The sequence below is a fragment of the Gymnoscopelus braueri genome (assembly GCF_963280865.1).
Source record: "Gymnoscopelus braueri genome assembly, chromosome: 10".
Classification (NCBI taxonomy): domain Eukaryota; kingdom Metazoa; phylum Chordata; class Actinopteri; order Myctophiformes; family Myctophidae; genus Gymnoscopelus; species Gymnoscopelus braueri.
This window is the reverse complement of record NC_137611.1, coordinates 37,634,448-37,652,440: the sequence shown is the minus strand read 5'-3', so window position 1 is coordinate 37,652,440 and position 17,993 is coordinate 37,634,448. Positions and strand designations below refer to the sequence as shown.

Sequence of the window (17,993 nt, the reverse complement as noted above, 5' to 3'; positions counted from 1 at the left end):
TTGACAGTACAGAGAGGGGCAGGGCGCTGCCATTACCTCCAGCCTCATCGTCCAGTCCAGCTTGTCCCGTGGACATATGGAGCCAGGTGGCTGGGCCTGCTGTCACGTCACAACAGTCCCTGGGCTTTTAGACACATGTCTCTCTACCTGGCAGCGCCCAGTGATCACAAATGTGTGCTAAAAGCCACCATAACAAAGCGATGCAATGCACCCGACTATTAACTAAATGAAAATAATCATAGGCCGCTCAGACAGAGTGGGCTGCTTTTAATCTATGCTCAGAGTCTGCCTCATAAGCGCGTGCGCACACACGCGCACACACACACACACACACACACACACACACACACACACACACACACACGCACACACACACACACACACGCACACGCACACGCACACACACACACATGCTTGACGTGTTTGACTGCTACATGGTAATGCTGGAACTGATTAAAATGTATATCTGTCTCCGATCCAAATGTAATTGGAAACATGGTGTGTGGCCTGGTAGCTCTGGGCTATCTAATATTCACCACCCGTTGTTCAGTGTCTTTCTGTCAGAATGATATTTTTTTTGCTCCATAATTTATCCCAGCATACTATTAGCGCATTGCTAAAAGTGCTTCTTGTGCTCTCAGGTGAAGTGTGACCAGTACTGGCCGGCACGAGGGACAGAGACCTACGGGATGATCCAGGTCACCATGCTGGACACCGTGGAGCTGGCCACCTACAGTGTTCGCACCTTCGCCCTCTACAAGGTATGTGGGCGATTCTCTCTAAGGTTCCAATTGCATTCTCCAGTTTTATTTTAGTTGGCTGGTATTTTTTTGCAGCTGTGTATGACACTTGTCAGATTTAGTGGAAAGTATGGTAGTGAAGCTAACAAGCGGTTTCAGGGGGGAAAGTGAAGGACACGTGGAGAACAGCCAACCCAATGTGACAAGCGTCTGGTGATGAGAAATAGCCAATTAAAATCTCAAAATGTCAGGGTGTCCCTTCAAGCTAATTTAAAGTATTTTTACTCTATTTGTACTTTACAATAACCCCTCCCCCTCTTTCTCACTTACACACACACACACACACACACACACAGAATGGCTCCAGTGAGAAGAGAGAGGTGAGGCAGTTCCAGTTCATGGCCTGGCCTGACCACGGCGTGCCTGAGTACCCCACCCCCATCCTGGCGTTCCTCAGAAGGGTCAAAGCCTGCAACCCCCCGGACGCTGGGCCTATGGTGGTCCACTGCAGGTGGGATACAGCTTGGACTTGGGCTCTATCTGTTGTTTATGAAGTGAAAGGTTTGGGTTCGGCAGCACATACTGGTTAGCATAGAATTGGCCTGACCCCATTCAGGATGTGGATATTCTGGATATTGTTGGATATTGGGTGTTACACTGTGCCTACTGTTTGGATGTTGGGAGGCTTCGCACTGTGTTTACCATGCCAGTTTCTATGATAAATCATCTGGCAAATTAACTGCAACTGATTTTTTTATAGGAGCTGTAATATAAGCGCTCACTTGATAGTATATTCAGTTTTTATGTTCAGTTGTTCTGGTTTTATGTTTCCTCTGTAAAATTATTTTTGAGTGGCCGCTGAGAAGTGCTATCATGTAACTATATGATTGTGTTTATCTCTCTTCTTTTCTCTACTTTATAACATCCATACTAATCATAATCATACCGTAGTGAGGTTAGTAATGGCAATAATATATAATCTGATCAAGTTTTGTCGTTGCTGTCGCACAGAAACCTCGTATCAATGTGTATTGTTTTCACAAAAGTGTGACCTACAAGCTCACAATGTGCCACAATGTGACGTGTTGCGAGCTTGTAGATCAGCGATATATTGAATCAATGAAGAGAATAAACAAGAGCTTGTTGTGACTAGTTTGGATCCATTGGAACACAGGTCCTTTTTGTCATTTCCTGAAAAGTAACAGTTGTGGACATACAAGCTTTCCACCTGACAGCAATATGCTATATATTGCATATATATAGGTGTGTATATTGTCAAAGACTGGCTGAAGATTGACATCTCCTTACTCTCTCCCCCCCATCCACCCCACTCTCCCCCTCCCTCCCCCAGTGCGGGCGTGGGCAGGACGGGCTGTCTGATCGTGATCGAGGCCATGCTGGAGCGCATGAAGCACGAGAAGTCTGTGGACATCTATGGCCACGTGACGTGCATGCGCGCCCAGCGCAACTACATGGTCCAGACAGAGGACCAGTACATCTTCATCCACGAGGCCCTGCTGGAGGCCGCCACCTGCGGCAACACCGAGGTGCCCGCCCGCAACCTCTACGCCCACATCCAGAAGCTCACCCAGCCCCCGCCCGGCGAGACCGTCACAGCCATGGAGCTGGAGTTCAAGGTGACTTAAAAGAAAAATATGTTTTTCACACTTTTAGAGCATAATCTGTGGTCATAATGAGGACATACCTAACAACAATTGAAATTTAAGTCTAAAGTCGCTAAAATTCCAATCTTAACTCTCTGTGCCAATGAAATAAAAAAATATGTTCCAACTGTGCCAGCAATTTTTTTTAAATAAAACAAAATAATAATAAGTTAAACAAGAAGTGAATGGAGCAGCAAATCTTCGGATCACGATATCTTGGGTTCTGAAAATTATTTAAAAAAAAAAAAAAAAAAAATATATATATATATATATATATATATATATATATATATATATATATATATATATATATATATATATATATAATTCTTTTTACTTGGGATTACTCGTTCCTGGCACTGAGGGCATTCAGAAAAAACTCGGGATAACTCTGGGCTTGGCACTGAGAGAGTTAATTACTTAATTACTCTGTCAAACCCAAACGTACTGCGTGATTATATCAGCAAGCCTTTATGAATAATTATGAATCATGATTTCCCATGATCCGTGATTGTGAGATTCCCATAGCTCATGTTCCACCACACGCACCTGATTTTCATTAGGGAGACACTCTTGGGTTGCTACATTCTTGATTAAACTCAAGATGACGGCCGGACGGTGCATTACTGGTTTTATTAAATAATAATAATGATGATAATGGATTTTATTTATAATGCACTTTACATTTGTGAAAATCTCAAAGTGCATAAGCAAATGCATAAAAAATTATCATCACACTAAAAATGCTTTGTTAAAAAGGTAGGTGATTGGTTGAGGCACAACATGCAGAAAAAAAGCACAAAAGTCATTTCGTGACATGATGAACACATCATTTTTCTGTGTACTAATACTTGAAGTGGAAATCCACCCTAAAACTGAATTAAGTCAGTATCTACAGACAGACAGACAGTCTCCATAAGCTCAAATCAAATCAAAACTTGAATTCATAATGTCATCAGGCCACAAATCCAAGAACTGCTCCATATATTACTGATGTCTGACATCAAAACAATGCCCCTTGGGTTAAAAAGATTTTTTTTCTTATTGCCTTCCCTTTTTTTGATATATAAAAAAAGAGTCTGGCCATTCTGTCAGGGATTTGTCTGATACAGAGTGATAAACATAGAGTAAACACAGGGACCTGTGGTAATCTAGGACGACAGAACCAGGGCAGGGAATGCACATATGCAAACATGCATACACAACGAGAGCTTAAAAAGTGAATTGACACTTGCGTGCACAGCTGATATTCAAGGTGACTCACAATCTTCCACACACACAAACACATAGACACACCCACACACCTTCTGTCAATAGCTATTGACTGTGATGTTACTACATACTTCCCTCCCAGCGTAGCAGAGCCATTAGCCCCTTATGACCATGATCCATTCTGTTTGAAGTGATAATAACAACCACACGCCTGCCAAGCAACAGAGAATGACAGAACGCCATACGGGGGCCACTGCCCTGTCGCTCGAGCCCACACAGTCTGGCCTCAATACACACACCCTGGCAGCTAGGCCAAGCCTCTCCGTACACGCACACACACACTCCCGTGCTGTCCATCTGTCCATTGTCCGCTGCCAGCACAGTGCTGACCCACCCCCACGCCCAGCACAGTGGGAGCCAGTGTGAGAGCCCCCTTTGCCCCATAGCTAAGTTAGCTCCACCCTGGCTCCAGCTAGCAGCTTTGTGCTATCTATGCCTCTGCCAGGTCAGGGTATACAGGTTATGGAAAACCTGGAAAAGTCATGGAATTACAAAACTGTATTTTCCAGGCCTGGAAAAGTTTTGGAAAATAATAAAGCAACAAAAATTTGGAAAAGTCATTGAAATTAGTTTTTATAAAAAATGAAAGAAGAAAAAAAAAGTCACGTAAATATATCAACCCTAAGCAGGCATTCTCGCATGGAGTAGGTTATGCTCTGGTCCACGGAGAAGCATTCATAATTTAGCTATGTTCTGCACATTTCACAGTTGGATCGACCCTGTGTCTAGATGCTCGGATGCCTAATTTATACTGGTGTCTTGCACGGAACATTGTTGATCTACAAGTTGTGAGCTTTTAGATCTGCTATTTTCAGTGCAAGACACATGTAAGTATAAATCTGACTATAGCTGTAGAGAACATGGAATATGCCAGACGAAGTTTAATAATGATTGGCTACATTTGGAGAATTAAATACCATGGCAATCAAAATACATTAATGCAGTATGCTGAAAATTGAAAATATGTGGCCAAACCTTTGATATTTCCAACATGGAAAGGAATGGAAGTGTTGGAGAAGTCTTGTAAATCCATAGGTCAGAATGTGTAGAAACCCTGTCTCATCTCAAATGCATGATGCATCGCTGCTGCATTGACTTGACGTCTCGTCTTCTGAAGACATTCTCATCTCCCGTGACAGCATACACTAAAGAGCAATGACGGGAGCATGAACAGAGAGAGAGAGAGACGATTTGACAGAGAAGCTTTTCAGAGCTCCTTGTTTTGTTTACATCGGGTCACAGGTCACTAATGTTCTCTCTCCCTCTCCCACTGTGTGTCTGTCTGTTTTCTGGCCCCCTCTCTCCTCCCTAACACAGAGACTGGCCAACTCCAAAGCCCACACGTCGCGTTTCATCAGCGCCAACCTGCCCTGCAACAAGTTCAAGAACCGTCTGGTCAACATCATGCCCTTCGAGTCCACACGCGTCTGTCTGCAGCCCATCCGCGGCGTCGAGGGTTCCGACTACATCAACGCCAGCTGCATCGATGGCTACAGGTCAGCACTCACAGCACTTACCTCGGCAGGGGATTTGTGTGTGTGTGTGTGTGTGTGTGTGTGTGTGTGTGTGTGTGTGTGTGTGTGTGTGTGTGGGGCACAAACAACGATTTCACCCCTTCACACATCCATTGTACCAAGCCCCCCCAAGGCTTGGTACAATGGATGTGTGAAGGGATGAAATCGTTGTTTGTGCCAAACCAATGGTATGTACAGGTATGAGGGAAATTCATGTGAATTGGACTTGCGGGGTTTCGCAAGAATAGGTATAGATGAAAAATAACCACAAAAAGAGGCACAGGAAAACATTATGAAAGATAAGTATTGCTGTCCATGGTATCCTGTCGCTCTCTCAGTAAGTTCCCCCAGAAGCCACTGGATGCTCTCATGTACTCATGTGAGCCTGAATTGCTTCCCAGAGAGAGGAAGATGAGAAGGGAAGTCTAACATTATGCTGTACACACACACACACACACACACACACACACACACACACACACACACACACACACACACACACACACACACACACACACACACACACACACACACACACACTGTATATATTTACACTCACACATATACCTACAGTTGAGGGGCAGGAGTTCGGGATACACACACAAATCCTTTGAGTTAAATAGCGTAAATACCAATGTCATCCAGTCTAGTACAGGATTGTAGCTTCACACCAGGCTGCAGTGATGTAGACAACACCACCCCTCCTCTCCCTCTTCCTAATTTAAGGTGCTCCTCAGAGGCCCACCCTCTATTGTCACTGTGTAAATAGTGTAATTGCGGCAAGAGAGCATCGTAATGAAGTGTGTTTTCCAGAACACCTCCCCCTCCTCCGTCCGACCGCCCTCTCTCTCTCTCTCTCTCTCCTTTCCTCCTCTCTACCTCTATCCCCTTTCCATATCTCTTCATCTCTCTCTCTCTCTTTCTAACCTCTGCTCTCTCTCTCTCCTCTCACTCTCCATCTTAATTTTCACCGCCTGTCGTCAAGGCAGCCTTGGCTTCATCATATGGTTCCGTGCGTGTGTGTGTGTGTGAGGACACTTGTAGTGTCTGTGTGCATGTGTTAGGACACTTGTTGTGTGTGTGTGTGCACCCGTAGCGCCATGTAATTAAGCTCCTCTTAAAGCCCGGGCATAAATAAAAGACTAAACAGGGGCCTCCAGTGCCCTTCACCCCGCCTTCGAGAAAATACCATAATATGCTAAGCTAATGAGAGGCGAGCAATCGATTCCAGCCACGCTATTGGGGGAGGGGGGTTCCAATTCTGCTCAGTTTTTGGCATTGTAATGAGGTTGAAATGAAACACCATGCCCTGAAGCACGGTACTGTCATCTGGGAACGATGCTGAAGACAGTTGCTTTGTGCTTCATTTACATTTTTTGGGGCTACATGAGCTCATCCGGATGTTGTGCACAGCAGCAGTCAGCATTGTATGTGATGTTTGCAATGCTTGGCATGCCATACAGAATGTCTTTTTTAAATACATTTTTCAATTAGATTGGTTATAGAATAGGAGGCTTGGGCGGTACTTTTTTTATACATATCTATACCTTCACACCTTCCTGACATTTCACCACGGTGATGTGATGATATTTGTGTTCAAAACAAACGAAAAAACAAAAGCTGAGCCGCTTGTAACAGAAGTCACTGCAGCATGTATGACATTGTCTAGCCGACAATGCTGTGTGTCTAATGGGCAATTAGCCTAATGGCCCATAGGATAATGAATAGAGAGGAAATAAGCGCCCTTCTTCCATAGATTCAGCACACCTTGCTGGAGGACCCGATGACACATCAGTGGGCTGGAAGGAGGTGATGTGTGGGTGGTGTTGGCAGATTGGCAGCTGAATGACATCATGTGACTAATAAACTGCTTTTGTAGTTGGAAGAAGTCATCTCAAGAAAAAGTTATACAGTATATGGCATTATTTTCATGATTTCATGTCTGTATTTTTGGCGGTATTGAAAATCATACCTTCGGGATATCCGTAAATACCCTGCTATACCATAATACCTTGATACCACCCAAGCCCACGGGCGTCATTAGGCCTGGGCGTTGGAGGCTACAGCCCCGAATGTTTTGTGAATAGCCCTGGAAATATTTTTTACTATATTAGGGAATATTTTTTTAAGACAAGTGGTTGTCAAATGTTATTTTTTTCACAGGGCATACCATTTGAAAACAAGTCACATTATCTAAAGGTCATAAATTATCTAAAGGTCATAAATAAGATCAATTCCAAGTGTTTGACGGCACACAATTTGAAAACCACTGGTCTAGCTAGCTAGCTGCAGATATTAATGTGTTACTTGGCCTATGCATAGAAATAAAGTGGGATTACCCAATGATATCTTGGCTAGGCTAAGCACCCAATGATTCAATATCGTATTAAAGTCTATGCCCACCCAATCGGATGATGGCTATTTCATTTCCACATGTTTCGTTGTGGAATTGGAGGGAACTGGATCCGGGTAGGAAGTGTCATATACTGTAGCAGCGTGGCGGGGATGTGGTCCGTGGACGATGGTGTGCGTGTGAACAGCATGTGGTGGCTTGAGCCAGCACTGTCACTTCTCCTGCCGTGTGTCTATTTCTCCTTACCTCTCCTCTCAACAAAAAGAAGTAGAAAGTGTTCTACTCTGTGCTCGGATGGCTGGCAAGAGAAGAAGCTGCTCACTCTTCTCATCTCCTCTCAGTTCTCTTCTTTTTTCATTTTCCGTGCACTTTATACCCCTGCAACCCTCATTCCTTTTCCATTCTACTGCATTCCTCTACTGCCATTTCTCTTCTTTAATTTGGTTCCTCACTCTCGCTCAGTCACTCCCCCTCTCCTCTCCTCTCCTCTCCTCTCCTCTCCTCTCCTCTCCTCTCCTCTCCAGTGCTCTATCGCTTCTTTATTTGTGCGAGTGAGGCCCTGAGCACACTCTAATCTCCTGGTTCCACATTAGTGCCTAGCCTGCAGCACCTTCATTAGTTGCTCACCCATGGCACAGTGTGTGTCTGTGTAAGCGTGCGTGTGTAAGCGTGCGCATGCGTGTTTGTGTTGTGCATGTGTATGACTAAATTTGCGGCAATGTGCTCTGCACACGCTCAAGCATGTACACACACACACACACACACACACACACACACACACACACACAGTACATATATATGTATATAGGGTATATTTTATATACGTATACATACGTATACACTATAAGGCTCTGGTGGCGTTACTCTTCTTAGTTCTGCCTTTTTTTTCCTGCTCGGTGCACTGCTGCCACCACATGGCAGGCAAAAGAACTGCAGCCATCCAGCCGAGTCAAAGTCACGTAGGACACTAGCACAATTGGCACCTCAACCCTATGAGCTCATCCTCCTGAGCAACAGAGAAGTGCATTCACTCCGTGCTCTGTAACCACATGTGAGCGTGCGTATGGCGCCTATACATTTACTCTGGTGCTGTATAGCTGTGAGGGTTAGAGCCTAATTCACACTGCGGCCACCTACAGTATGTAGTATTAAAAAGTATTAAAAAACAAAAGATTGTATTAAAAAAAAACATGAAAGCATCCATCAAATGGCACTGTGTTGGTTTCTGGAATCACTTAGAATACAAGGCTGCAAATTATGTATTTCTGCATAATATTCAGTGCTATGTTTAGCCATGTATTTTCTGAAAGTAAGTAGGCTACAGTTGGAGTGGAAGTCTTCATTATTAACTAGTAACATTTTGGAAAGGCTCCTTTCCTGCACCCGGTGTCTGGTGTTGTGTCTGATACTATGTGTGGTGTTGTGTCTACAGGCAGCAGAAGGCCTACTTGGCCACCCAGGGTCCCCTGGCAGAGACCACAGAAGACTTCTGGAGAATGCTATGGGAGCACAACTCCACCATTGTTGTCATGCTCACCAAGTTAAGAGAGATGGGACGCGTAAGTAGGACGAGACACACACACACACACACACACACACACACACACACACACACACACACACACACACACACACACACACACACACACACACACACACACCATGTGCACGAACACCTGCTCTCACACAAACAACGGACACGCATACGCACAACACCTGTATGAAATGCTTACCATGCAGCTAACAATAGCATGTACAATCTGTCAGTGATTCAAGCAGGTAATAACCCTTATGTTCTAACAGGCTTGATACAGCTTTAGCCCATTTGATTAATTTGTTGGCTACCTGTAAATGAGGAGCACTGTTGCCAGGAAAACTCTCACCGTGAACCACAGAGGTCATTGGCAAAATCTCCACACATACTCCATTAAGCGTATTATTTTGATTTCTTTATTACATTTAAAATGTTTACATAAGGAGGCTACATCATCCACATCCACCACCCCTCCCAGCCCTGCCCCCATCCCATCCAAAACTCCCAAATTGAATTGATTAATAAAAACAATGAATGAGTGGAAGGTATTCTATTCTAGTGTGCTACTTTAAACGACAAATTTCAAACAGAAAGTGACGTTTGTATGGTACCTCAAGCCTGGTATATACTCTGTCACACGACGGTGTCACATGTCGAAAATAGCCAACCTACAAGCTCACCAACGCGTAGGTTGCATCACCGTTATGCAACAGAGTATAAATCGGGCCACAGAAGACTGTTGGATGTCGTTGCCATTGTGAAGGAAACAAACAAACAAACAATGGTGTGAAGCTTCTCTTTACCCCCCCATCACCCACACACACACACACACACACACACACACACACACACACACACACACACACACACACACACACACACACACACACACACACTCACACACACACACGTGTTCACATTTAACCTAAAATTCTGTTCTTTAGTGCATATTTTCCCCAACTCTGAACATCTGATTTCAGATCAACACTTAATCCATCTACTGTACATGTGACATAGTATGTTATAGATGCATTTATCTATAACATACATTTACAGGGGAACATTTCCAAATCCCCCCCCCCCCAATAAAAATAAAAAAGTGAAAACAGTCGGTCTACAAGTTCACCCATTGCAATGTGGTTGTGAGATGGTAGATCCACTATTTTCACTCATTTTTGACACCCCCTATATTTTCTGAAATGACACCTCTGCCTCCCCCATCTCATTTTTCCAGGAGAAGTGTCATCAGTACTGGCCAGCAGAGCGCTCAGCCAGGTACCAGTATTTCGTGGTGGACCCCATGGCTGAGTACAACATGCCTCAATACATCCTGAGAGAGTTCAAAGTCACAGACGCCAGGGTATGATGCTTTGAGACTGTGTGCGTGTGTGTGTGTGTGTGTGTGTGTGTGTGTGTGTGTGTGTGTGGAGTGTGATGTGTGTGCATCTCAAAGGCAGAGGAGTAGGTTGGATGATGACATTTTATACAAACAAACCCACTCATCCAATTCAAAGCCATTGTAATTCTAGCTTCTATGGTCAGTCACTGAGTGCTACTGTATGTATGAATTAAGTGTGTGTGTGTGTGTGTGTGTGTGTGTGTGTGTGTGTGTGTGTGTGTGTGTGTGTGTGTGTGTGTGTGTGTGTGTGTGTGTGTGTGTGTGTGTGTGTGTGTGTGTGTGTGTGTGTGTGTGTGTGTGTGTGCGCGCGCGCGTTTGTATATCGTTGCCGTCTGGCAGATACCTTATCTGCCAGACGGCAATAAATATCTCCATATTTCAACTTTTTGTGTTTTTTTGGTAAATTAACGCCTTATTTCATCATACAAGACAAAGGGAATGATTTTGGACATATAAGGTTTCTACCCGACAGCCATGATGTGTGCGTTGCGGCTCTCTGTGAAATACATGAAAAGCACAGCCTTAACTCCCTTAGGGCCAGAACTGGAGCTCCCTGTGATGCAGGGCTTTCACTGGGTTATATATAGGCCTGCATGTCATCATCAGCCCACAGTACACTGCAACATCCTGAGTGGCCAGTTAAAGCCGCGTTACGTAACTTTTCTTTTTGTGAACAACATTTTTATTTTGTCCAATCTGTATGTCCCAAATGAATGGGACATGCAGGCCCATTAAACATTCAACATTCAGTTACAGACCCATAAGGGTCCATTTGGTTCCTAAACTATCAATCATTTGGGGAACCCCTGCAATCTTTTGAAGGACCCCGGGGGTCCCTGGACCTCACATTGAGAACCAGTGGCCTACACTATTGACTACTCTGCAGCCGTCAAGATGCGTCATCATTCTCCCATGTGTCAGAGGGTCTCTTTCCATGGTCTTTATACTGTATTAAACATGCTCCGTTTTCCTTGTCATCAGGATGGCCAGTCCAGAACGATCCGCCAATTCCAGTTCACTGACTGGCCAGAACAAGGAGTGCCAAAAACTGGTGAAGGCTTCATTGATTTCATTGGCCAAGTGCACAAAACCAAGGAACAGTTTGGACAGGATGGACCAATCACTGTACACTGCAGGTAAGAAGATTGGACTGATCAAGAAGCTCATTGGTTGTTCACAGTGTATGTACATTTCAATCAGGATATGCGCTAGCTTGGAAAAAAATTTGTTTTATTGTGTTTGTAAATCTTTACAGTTCACCCTGATTGATGTACACACAATTATGTACACCCTTATAAAGTATTACAATACATTGTGTTCCAATCAGCACTGATTTGCAAGAAAATCATGAGTAGAATCCCATTTAACCGCTTTCACCTGGTGTCATCCCTGTTTTGGGCATAATGTCATTATAGGCCCATGTTCACTCTGCAAAAATCCTGGCAGAGTGTACTCAGGGGGAGGAGCCGGCTACTTAATGTGAACAATAGAATACATTGTATTCAGGCGTCAATTACTGGTACTTGTTCTTAGTGTATATGCCATCACACAGAGCTTCCAGACACCCCACTTACCACCCACCCTCTTAGCACATCACACACTAAAATCCTGTTTGTGTCTTTTCACCGCCAAGTTAATAATATTCTGTAATAGATGAGTGTTTTAATTGTGACAGAACTGCAGGAATAATCACTGTTAACACTGCTATTAACAGTGATAAGCCTAATCAGCCTCTCATTTATTTCTAACAATGGGCCTACTTGCACCATTAAAACATAATAATCCACAAATTACTTTTAAAATTGGCAGCTGATGAGCATGTGCTCTAGGAGGCAACACATCTAAGGTTAAAAGCAGCTCCTAATTGGTTGAGTTAGATGGTGATTAACATGAAAGTCTTACTGCATGCTCTCGGTTATGTGTGTGGATGCATGTATTCTAGGTCTATTATTATTATTACTATTATTATTATTAGTAGTAGTAGTAGTGGTGGTGGTGGTGGTGGTGGTGGTGGTGGTGGTAGTAGTAGCAGTAGTGATATACAGATGATAGGAAAGTACTCAATAATAGACAGATCATAGGACAGTACTTGATATGCAGATGGTAGGACAGTACTCAGTAGACACTAGCTCAGGGCACAGCTCGTCCTCAGCCAGGTTGTCGGGATTAACCTCAGCACGACGCATAACTCCTGATTTATACTCCATGGTTTCTACCTCAAATGCATCTGTCAATATTTCAAACAAACAATTCAGCTCCTCGAGCCATGACTATTTCACAAGCTGACGGCTTGAGTAGACTCATAACAGGTGCTATCCATTCATACCATCGATCCGTCTGTGAAAGCAGGCGTCAGTTTATTTTTCAAACTCTAATCCCCACTATTTGGCAATGAAACTCCCACTCTAATGTTTCTTTTATCTAGTATGTTCTCAACATTGTAAAGAACCCTAACCTTCCTAGATAAAGTATATGAATTGAATTGAATTGAATTTGATTTTCTTTTAACGTTATGGTTAAAAGAAAAACACGTTGCATGCTTCTCACAGTAATGTCAAGTACAAAAACAAATAAAGTCAGCGACTTATTTCCATTGTGGTATTATTCTAAGTATTATTATTATTAATTTAGCTATCCATATAACACATGACTAAAACAAAAATTAACAGCCGCTCCTGTGTGTGTGTGTGTGTGTGTGTGTGTGTGTGTGTGTGTGTGTGTGTGTGTGTGTGTGTGTGTGTGTGTGTGTGTGTGTGTGTGTGTGTGTGTGTGTGTGTGTGTGTGTGTGTGTGTGTGTGTGTGTCTCTCAGTGCCGGGGTAGGCAGGACCGGTGTTTTCATCACTCTCAGCATCGTGCTGGAGAGGATGAGATACGAGGGCGTGGTGGACCTCTTCCAGACGGTGAAGACGCTCCGCACCCAGCGGCCCGCCATGGTGCAGACAGAGGTTAGAGACTCTTAACTTACTGTTACCTCCTCCGCTGAATCACAGCTTCAACCCAGTGAACACACACACGCTACACCAGGGGTTCCCAAATGTTTTTAGCTTAGTTTACCCAAACTACTGAAAATAGGAGATCTACAAGCTCGCAACGCGACACGTTGTGAGCTTGTAGATCTGCTATTTTTACTAGTTCTTAAAAAAGAACCTTAATAACCCTCATTTGTGGAATTTTGCTATTCTTAAAAAAAAAATTGAACGAACAATTGGGGCGGGGGGGGGTAGTATTTTTTAAAATCTCTTGAAATAATAGAAATAAAAAATCTAAATGCACAAAACGAAAAATAAAGGGATATTTAGTCGCAACCCATGAAATTGGGTCTGTGACCCAAAGATGGGTCTTGACCCACTGTTTGAGAAACACTGCTCTTCACAGCCCCGCTGGTGTGAAAATCATCTCTTCCTTAGCGCCGTCTCTATGGTTACCTACCCGGGTCAATCTAGTATTTGCGAGAAGAATTCTCAGCAATACTAGGATGTGTTTGTGTATCTCACATGGTCAGAGCCACAGATGGGGTCAGCCCACAGGGCAATCAGCAAGTGGGAAGTCGAGATGATTGATGATTAGGGCTGTCAATCATGACATTTTACTTGACGATTAATTGTCACACAAATAATTGCGATTAATGATTTACAGTAATTGTGTTTTTGGTATTGAACATTAGAACATAAATAATTATTACATTCCTGTTTGGCTTTTAGGCTTTGTAAACAAAAGTTGCATAGGGCAGATATGATAAATAACTTAAAGGGCAAGACCACTTTGGTAGAGGTTTGGGTTGTGTAGTTACCTTGCCATGATGTAACTCCAAAGGTGGGCAAGAAATAAAAAATAATTGCTCCATTGATTAGAAATTGATAATTCAAAATATGCTCCTCATTGACTTACATTGTACGGTAAAACAGCTCTCAAAGTCACTCTTTTAGCACATAAACGAACACAAACAAAGTTGATTCAGACAATATAGAACATCACCAAACCCAGTACTGTTTTTTTTTTTTATAAAAATGTCAACTTCCTGTTGATTTTGCCATTTTTAATAAGTAGAAAACCTGGACTGGATCCGCGGATCCGGATCCAGATCTTCAAATAGTAAAATCAACAGGAAGTTGACATTTTTATAAAAAAAACAAACAGTACTGGGTTTGGTGATGTTCTATATTGCCTGAATCAGCTATGTTTGGGTTCATTTATGTGCTAAAAGGGTGACTTTGAGAGCTGTTTTACCGTACAATGTAAGTCAATGAGGAGCATATTTTGAATTATCAATTTCTAATCAATGGAGCAATTATTTTTTATTTCTTGCCGACCTTTGGGGTTACATCATGGCAAGGTAACTACACAACCCAAACCTCTACCAAAGTGGTCTTACCCTTTAAATATACAAATAAATCACTGACATATTTAATAACTTTATACTTTCAAAATGTTTTAAAAATTTTTGGAAATAGACAATCTTCAAGTTTATACCTCAATAGTTTTTTAAATACTTGAAAAAAATGTTTTATCAACATTCATCAACAAGGTAACGATCATGACGATTATGCAAATATAATGTTGTGATTGATTGTGACAGGCCTAATAGATGATTGACTATTTGAAGATGTTTCAGATCAACACATGTTGGTCTCAGGTCACAACACACCCCACACCCCCTTTAACCAACACTCCCTCCGTCTCTCCACAGGACCAGTACCAGCTGTGCTACAGGGCAGCGCTGGAGTACCTGGGCAGCTTTGACCACTATGCAACGTAACCACTCCCACCGAGCAGCCTCCCCCACCCGCCGAAAACCTCTCAGGAGTGTGTGCCAAGTGTCCCATCTCAGCCGCCATCCACCCCACCTTGACCGCCCCCCGCCCCCCCTCACCGCTATCAGGAGGAAGGGGAGGAGAGGGAACGCGCTCACGGACCCGGGCAACGGGTCCAAAAACCAACCAATCGCAGAGATCCACGCGGATGTAAACCAACACATGACGATTTTTCTTTTTGCTTTTACAGAGAAGAACGAATCAAAACAAAACAATAATCGAAAGAGAAAAGACAACCCTTGTACGGAGGCGACAGCTAAGACTTTGGCGGTTTGCTTTCCTGTTCTGTCGACCCGACCCGCCCCAAACTCCCACAATCCACCCCTGATTGTCAGAGGCTACTGGTAGCACTAAGAGATGATTCTCTTTTCCTTTTTTTATCGTCACTATTATCATTATGACAAATGTTTATTATTATCTAGCGCGTCATTTAATTATTATTATTTTTTATTTTTATTTTTGTTATTATTTTTAATAATCATTTTAACATCGGACATTTTATTTTGTCTTAAAACGGGCCTGTCGGGCCTTGCATTGTTTCATAATTGGTACGTCTTTATATTTTTCTTTTCCTTTTGTCATTTTTCTAGGTTACTTTAGCACAAGGGACATGTATTTTTATCACGTTCCTAGATACTAATTCAGGAGAACCACTGTTCTCTCAGCTGCTGTTCTCAGTTTTCCTTATGTATTCACTATTGTTTATCATTCTGTGCTGTTCCTCACATTGTTTTTATTGTTTTATGGTCTTATTCAGTTGAGATGGAGCTGGAGGGGGGGGGGTCACTTTGATACGCCTTTTCACTCATTGTTGTTTCTAAAAAAAAATCTAAAATCTATTGAAAAAAAGAGTACAAAATCATTTCAGAGCATACATCTGCTAGATGTTGTACTGTATGTAAACACAGTAGCTAGTTGAAAGTGAATCAAGCTAACACCACACTAAATCAGCGGTGTGTACAGAACTGGAAAGCACATGATCTTTATTTGTATTTCGGGTGTTTTTTGTTTTATTGTTTTCGCCCAACAGAAGCCTATGGCATTGAGGCCTTCATACTCCATACCGGAGAACTTACCTGAGAAAAACAACAACAAAAAAAACAGACTTTTGTACCCCCCGAAGGGGAATTGAAAAGGAACATCCTCCCCAATCTAAGTTGCCCTTCAAGCCCCGCCTACCTCCTCGCTGCCCAAAATCCTGGTCAGCCTGCCCACCGTGGAACCATTCAGACCGAAGGAGCAGGGATGGCTCACATGGGCCGAGGGGGGAGCAGCCAAATAACACTGGCACCCACCTGTACAGAATCAACCATTCCTAAGCAGAGGGAGAGAGACTCAGCCCTTTGGACTCAAACCTGCTATTATTTTATACAGAAATATAAATATAAATAAATATATATATATAAATATATATATATAATTATGATTGATTATATATATGTACAATTATACATAGATATATACACAGCTTCGGAAAAGTATATTGTTCAAAAACAAGAAGAAGAAAAAAAAAAGGATTTGCTCTGCTGACAGTACCAGTCCATAGAGAAACCGCAGAGAGCCTGCTGTCCTTGCGTGAGTATTAATGGAATAAAAATAAAAATAAACAAATCCACTGTTGTATCTACTGTACTATCATAGTAACCTTTTGACAGCCCGTTTGTCCGTCTGAGGAAAAACAGCACAATTCCTACCCCTTCGCCCAACCCCCAACCCCCACACGCCACCCACCCCCGACCCCCACCCCCAACAAAAATGGACGACGTGACTCCTCAACTCTGGCTGTCACACCCCCTCAAGCACAGCTTTTAAGCCTGAGTTGTTCTTCTCTTCACGTCGTGTCGCTCGCCGAAAATGGCAGATCTACAAGCTTGCAGATCTGCTATTTTCGGCGTGCGGCACCAGCGTGCAACTACGTATAAATCAGGCTTCATCCATGCGGCGCAGTTGGGAGGAGCGTCTGATCCGAGGCCTGCGAGGGCGGGGAGGGCACTTGTTGAAATGCGCTGGCGATGGAGACAGAAATCGTTCATTTTTACCTTGTGAATGCTTAGTGCTGTAGGGGTTCGACCTGTTGTATACACAGTCTGTTTTCTATTTGTTGATAACGAACTGGAATTTAAAAGATGTTGCTGAAAAGGAAAAAAAAAAACTCATCGATGTTAATAAAGTTGAATAATTGGGTTTTTGTACGAATCCTTGTTTGTCGCATTTGCTTTTTCTTTGCAGGTTGTGTATAATATACACATCTTGCTGTGTCTTATGGATTGTAGATACATAATGGATTAAGGAATGTTCTACTTTTGTTCGTCTTATTTGATTTTTGGCTGGATTAACCAAATTGCGACAGTTTGGATGCCACTGTTCACAAAGTTTCCTCTCTGCATTGTTGAATACAATTTCTTGTTGCGAGAAAACTGATCAGCTGTTTCACTTTGTTTCCGGTTGCTGGAAACGTTAGACCAAAAACTAATTGTCCTGCATGAAGGTACATCCTGTAATCATTGTTCAGTATCCTCTCTTTGAATATCAATGGCTGTTTATTTATTTTGGTCCTAATAACCCAAACCAAGTAGTTTGATGGTTGAGAAGATTCTAGAAACACGCGCGTGCACGCGCGTGTTTCAAAGAGGCCCAGTTTCCGTTGTTCCCGTATGGTATGTGTAGTGGGGGTACACATCCTCATGCTCGTGCATGTGAATGCA

At 42.9% G+C, this 17,993-nt stretch overlaps 1 protein-coding gene across 4 annotated transcripts in view; it reads left to right on the top strand.

Moving 5' to 3' along the window:
* The window catches only part of ptprfb (protein tyrosine phosphatase receptor type Fb), a 195,314-nt gene extending 177,830 nt beyond the window's left edge, over positions 1-17,484 (top strand). For all 4 annotated transcript variants that reach the window (XM_080440620.1, XM_080440621.1, XM_080440622.1 and 1 more), the window contains 9 exons: positions 642-761; positions 1,097-1,251; positions 2,092-2,377; positions 4,994-5,172; positions 8,976-9,102; positions 10,312-10,437; positions 11,458-11,612; positions 13,287-13,422; positions 15,165-17,484. In XM_080440620.1, the coding sequence (XP_080296746.1) occupies positions 642-761; positions 1,097-1,251; positions 2,092-2,377; positions 4,994-5,172; positions 8,976-9,102; positions 10,312-10,437; positions 11,458-11,612; positions 13,287-13,422; positions 15,165-15,233 (1,353 nt within the window). In that variant the 3' untranslated portion in view covers positions 15,234-17,484. The remainder of the gene's footprint in view (positions 1-641; positions 762-1,096; positions 1,252-2,091; positions 2,378-4,993; positions 5,173-8,975; positions 9,103-10,311; positions 10,438-11,457; positions 11,613-13,286; positions 13,423-15,164) is intronic.
* Positions 17,485-17,993: the final 509 nt, after the last annotated feature.